Source organism: Notothenia rossii, assembly GCF_949606895.1.
Source record: "Notothenia rossii genome assembly, chromosome: 6".
Lineage (NCBI taxonomy): Eukaryota > Metazoa > Chordata > Actinopteri > Perciformes > Nototheniidae > Notothenia > Notothenia rossii.
Genome location: NC_136909.1, coordinates 82,976,124 through 82,982,123, shown reverse-complemented (window position 1 = coordinate 82,982,123; position 6,000 = coordinate 82,976,124). Strand labels below are relative to the sequence as shown.

The 6,000-nt window shown below is 41.2% G+C and overlaps 1 protein-coding gene across 1 annotated transcript in view; it reads left to right on the top strand.

Moving 5' to 3' along the window:
- Window positions 1-3,110: 3,110 nt before the first annotated feature.
- LOC307045129 (contactin-associated protein-like 4) overlaps window positions 3,111-6,000 on the top strand; it is a 75,651-nt gene continuing 72,761 nt past the window's right edge. Inside the window, exon 1 of the mRNA XM_079690664.1 lies at window positions 3,111-3,234. Coding sequence (XP_079546790.1) covers window positions 3,150-3,234 — 85 coding nt within the window. The 5' untranslated portion in view covers window positions 3,111-3,149. The remainder of the gene's footprint in view (window positions 3,235-6,000) is intronic.

Here is a 6,000-nt window from a genome sequence, read left to right as displayed (position 1 = left end):
AGAAGAGGGGACACATGTTGATGTAGAAGAGACAAGAAGAAGAGGGGACACATGTTGATGTAGAGGAGACATGAAGAAGAGGGGACACATGTTGATGTAGAAGAGACATGAAGAAGAGGGGACACATGTTGATGTAGAGGACACATGAAGAAGAGGGGACACATGTTGATGTAGAAGAGACGTTGATGTAGAAGAGACATGAAGAAGTGGATTTTGCATGACCTTTAACCATTTTTTTTAAATGAGCACCACCCGGGTGCAAATAGCATCTGCCTTAAATAAAGTACTTCTAAGGGATTTGAACTTCTATGCATATATGTGTGTCGAGTTACCCTTCACATCTCCATCTCTGAGACAAACAGATGCATAATGCACATTTTAAGCTGGAGATTTAGTTGTAAATGTTTTATAAAAGGGACAAGCTTTTATAAAACATTTAAAACTAAATCTCCAGTTGCAGAATGACTCATTGCTCCATATCTCTGTTCCCTTCCTCTCACGAGCCTCATTCACATGCCGCCCGACTCTCTGCTGCTGTAAAGCCGTTCTGACATCAGCAGCGTGGTAAATCATTATGACAGATAAAACAAGCACAGTGACGTGATCCAGGAGCTGTAATATTAACCGTGATAATACTGATAAAGACTGCGGCGTAATCGCTTTCTTCCCCCTGCAGAACTGAGATATTTACTCAGTATTGTATGTGAAAACCCAATTTGGACGGAGAAATTACTTCTCTCACCTTCCTATTGTGCCGCGGCTTTCAAATGACAGATGACTGTGGAGTGACAGACACCTCTGTCCTTTCTTCATGCAACATATCATCAGTCTTCTCTTCTACGTCCTTTTGTTTAATCACAAAAGCTGGAAGTGGTAAAATCCAAAATTAAACTCAAAGATTCTGAAAGTCTGGATACAGACTGGGATACTTCTCGCGATTTCTTAGTGATTTCTCTAATTTTAGTTACATTTTTAATTCATTTTTAGGCTCATTACTTTAATGCTTTCAAATCACAACTTAAAACACTCAGATCATATTTTTGAGGTTGGATTTCAATCAAACTTTGACAAAGAGTTAAAGGTGGGGTAAGTACGTTTTGAGAAACCGTCTCGAGATACACTTTTTGTTATATTCCATGGAATGCTCTTAACATCCCGATAGCAATGAATATCTGAAGTGCTTTGACAAAAAATCCATAAAAAATGTCATCTGTGGAAGCCGTGGCGCTGTAAAAAGCACGACCAATCATCTGAGCCGGCCCGGCTAAAATAACTGGATGGCCTACCTGCCTGTCAGCCTTCCATCTGTGCACAAACTTATTTCGTGCCCTCATTGGTCATGTGCGCGTTCGTGTGTGTTGGAGGAGGGGCTCTGTAAGGAAGTAGCAGATTTCTTCCGGCTATGTATTTTCAAATTCTAGCGCACTCGAGCTGGTTTCTCCAAAATTACCTACCCCACCTTTAAGGCAGGCTACTTGAAATGATAACATAAAGATCGTCTTAAACATGTAATGAAATGAATATCCCTAATTATCTTATGTGCTTCCTCACCGGTTTACAGTTATATTTTGAACCATTTGAAACCACCTCAAGAACTTCAGATCCTGCATCTCTAAATAGGGAAGGACATTATTTACTCACCACCAGTGTTTCGCCACACTAGAAAGTTGAAGCTTCAGATTAAATGACAATATTTATTTGAAGCATTTTCAGATCGGACTCCGTATTGGCAGATGAACACACCATCCAGGGCCGTCCCTGGCCAACATGAGGCCCCACGCAAAGTTATATGATGAGGCCCTCTGTTTCGCGAACGCCACACTAATTGCGCCGCATAAGCCATAGGTGAGCTGCATTTTCGGCTCAGTTGAGGCACCCTCCGCAAGGTGAGGCCCCCTCCGCAAGGTGAGGCCCCCTCCGCAAGGTGAGGCCCCCTCCGCAAGGTAAGGCCCCACGCAGTCTGCCTGATCGGCCTGTAGGGAGGGACGGCCCTGACACCATCAATCGGCTGCTAACCTGCCTCTCATCAGTTCATCAGCCCAGTCTATCGTTTATTCTCTGACTATTTTAGCCTTTTTATTTTCTGTATTGGATTCAATGTCACAGCAATGCTTAATTCTGCATTTTGTACAGGTTTTAAAAGAGACGTTTTAATTTCACCTGGGAAAAAGAGCAGAAAAACAGCCAATTTCTTTCCCTGGTGGAGGTTAAATCTAAACCGAGCAAACCTTTCATTACATTTTGAATAGTTACTTTAATTGCTGTATCTTCTCTGTGGGGTACCTTTTATTTGATTTGCATTGACTGAGTCACACAGTGCTTTCTTCTGTGACCTTTAAATGGGGAATATGTATGGGCTCAGAACAGTCACACTCGCAACAACTTCATACAGACATAAATAAAGCAGCTGTATTCGCCACACAGGAAACACACATTTAAAACGGTTTTGCCTGCCGTTTTTGTGTACACACAAGCATTCATCAATGGTTCGGAAAGTGGCGCTGTACCTTAATAATATGAAGACTTGTATTTGCGTGGATTTCCTGTTCGGAAAGTGGCAATGTACTGGGTGTGGAGGCACCTAAATAACACACTACAAGAAAGGGAAAAACCTCAATAAGCTTAAAGGGCCTCTTTAAATGCTGCATTTCATTACACATGCTTCATTTAGCTGATGCTTTTGTGCAGTGATAACACATTACACGATGACAAACAGACTGAGAGCAGCAGCGCGGAGACTAATGGGACCTAAATGCTCTACTTTTTTTGGTTTGAGCGGAGATCTGTAGCTTGCTGTCGGTTTTTTGTTGACACAGTTTGTCAGAGCAAAGGGCCTTCAAGTTCTTTCAAAAGCTTTACAGTAACTGCAGTTGTGAACACAGTTCTCTCTCTCTCTCTCTCTCTCTCTCTCTCTCTCTCTCTCTCTCTCTCTCTCTCTCTCTCTCTCTCCCTGTGTCTCTCCTCCTCTCCCTTCTCCCCCCTCACTCTGCAGAGTGCAGCCAAACAGAGACGAGCCTCCCTTGCTCTCGCCGTCCTTGCTGTGGAGCCAGGCGCATGTTGTTCAGCGCTGCAAACACAGAACAGGGATCTGGAAAGTGTGACTGTGTGGAGGAAGAGTGGAGTAAATAGCAGCATCCTCCCTCTTCATTATGGATCTCTGGAGTAAAACAGTCTGGGGAATAATTACGCAGGTCACCCTGATAGTCTTCAGCTTTCACGGGGAAACAAAAGGAGGTGAGTTCAGTGAGACTTTATTTTCTGTCACAGAAGAGATCAGATGTGTGGATCTGCTGTTTTCATTCATCTCAAATGTCTGAAAAAGTAGTGTACGAGTTACCAATATCAAAAAGGTATCTCTCTATCTACCTCTCTTGTAAACAAGTTTTTAATTGTGCGTGTTGTTAATCAACAAATCGAGAAAAGTCTTTTTGACAGGCGTCGGATTTTTGAGATTTTTCACATGCACAGCAATATATTCCCATCGATTTTTCTTTTCATACATTTTATGCATGCACGGCTCTTCAGTGGCACAGTGGGGGTCGTGTGCAGGAGGTGAATGAGAAACACTTTCCTCTCACTCCGCTCATTGCCCCTTAGCAAGGCACTCGACCCTCATCTGCTGTGGAGCTGCAAAGGCTGCAGAAGTCAGTAGTAGCACTTTGAAGTGTTAGAGTGTGAGTGTGAGAATGTTTTATTTTCTTTAAGTATTCATAATGTAGTCTCAGAGGCTAATGTTTGGGATTCATTTGTTCTGTTATCTTTAGTTCTAATCTAATTTATTTCATGGTGGGATGTTTCATTAGCACTCTGGAAACCTGTTTGTTGTCAATGCAGTTAAAAAAAGGAGATTTTCTCTCCTTTTCTGAGTCTAATCCTGTCATACTTGTGTGTTTTTTTCTGCATCTAAATGTGATGATTTGGCAAGCAAGTAACAAGTTTATTGGTAAATTGTGATTTTGGAAAAAAGCCTGAGTCACAGAATTTCACGGCATCATTTTTGTAACAATCTGGCACCCTGATTATACGCTGTTGTTTTGATAGAAATGTCAACAGTTTGACACAGAAGCTGTTTGCATTTGCCAAACACTGACATAATAGGGACAATCCTGCAAACACAGTCCAATAAAGTGTGTGTCAGAAGCTAAATGTCAACAGACCTGAGCAAATTATATTTCATCAGAGGAAATAAAATGCCATTAAGGGATACAGTGTGGGTGTAGTGGGCACGGATACATGATGGATATTACAAAGTCAGGTTTTTATATCCCTTAATGTACAACAGCTGTTTGAGAGAGACACGCTGACACAATGGGCTTTGAAAGAGAAAAATAAAAGATTGATCTTTCATGAACACAAATTCACAAACCATATTAGCATGATTTGCTAAATGGATGTCCATTGTGCCATGGACAGATTATCATATATGTAAAGAAGAACTCTTATCCTACTAGACTCATCCCTAACAGCACTAATCATAAAAAAGAATACATTTCACATTTGGTCCACATACTGTAGGCCTGCTGCTTTTTTTATATTTTTTGTTTTTATATTTTTTGTTTTTATATATGTCTTTTATTTTGTGTACATTTTTTATTTATTATTGTAATTATTTTTATTTTATTTATATTTATTACATTTATTTTTTATTTGAACACATATGATTTTATATTATATTTTTACGTTTTTATTTCTTATATTTTATTAGTTTTTTTGTGTGTGTCGTCGATATTCTGGAGTTTTTATTTTTATTTATTTTAAATATATTTCTTGGTCTATCAACTTCTGACTTGACAATAAAAAGCTGAACACAGAAACCACAACCAAAAGAAAATGTCACCGTCTCTCTCAAATGTATAAGCACTGTTTCAAACCATCTCCTGCCCTCTTTGAGAGCAAACATAGAGTACATCATCCAATTTATAATCTCTGATGTCCAGACCTCTCTCTCCACACTTTATTTGACTTTGTGTTCGTGTTCTTCCACCGCCACAGGCAAGGTCTGACTCAAGCTATTTGTCAGAGTGAACAAAGGAGGTAAAAGCGTCATGAGGGCAGATGTTTCTGTTCCAGCCGGGCACGGTGACCCTGCTCTGATGCAGCAGAGGATTTAGGAGGCCGGGGGCAGAGAGACAACTCTGTGATACGAAGTTTGAGCCTCGAGAGGCCGGCAAGTCTCTCATGAGCACAACTGTGTCCTTTATAAAGAAGCAAAGGGTCCAACGGAGAGCACTACGGCTCAACATATGCTCATTGATGGCTAGTGACAAATATCTCTGGGATATACAGTCAGGGTAGATTTAGTAGATTGATATTGGACGGGTGTCCACCTCACAATCAACGTCCAATCCATCGCCAATACAGGACGTTTTGTGCCCATGTGTGTGTCTGACTTTCATGCAGGAGACTGGAGACGTCGTCCCATAAATTAAGATGGACTTTTATTAATCCCTCGTGGGGAAATTGTTTCTCTGCATTTGACCCATCCTAGTGTTGTATAATGGCATTGTGCTGCCATTTTGAATGGCGCCCGGGGAGCAGTGTAGGGAATAGTGCCTTGCTTAGGGACACCTCGGTAGCACTTGGTCTTGCCGGGACTTGAACTGGTGACCTTCCAGTTGCCAAGCCAAGTCCCTATGGACTTCGCCCCCACCGCCCGAGCAGACATTCAAAGCTATTGTAAGACATACAATTTGGATAAATGTTGGCGCTGAAGTTTGTTGAAAAGTAAGTACATTTATTAAAGTTGTCTTCACCTGCTGATGTGCAACTGTGCACCATTTCCCAGCTGCCTGGAGACCAACCAATCTGACCCAAGACCTGTGTTTTTTTACGATGACACATTGCGTTTGTTCAGTAAATCATATAAATCCAATTTGAACCATGCAGGTTATTTTAAAGCTTTGTAAAGTGATGTATCGTACACACTTTAATGTGACTCCACACTACTGAGGCTAATTCATTCCTGATGCAGTCCCACCTATCATCAAACTGTGTAGGATG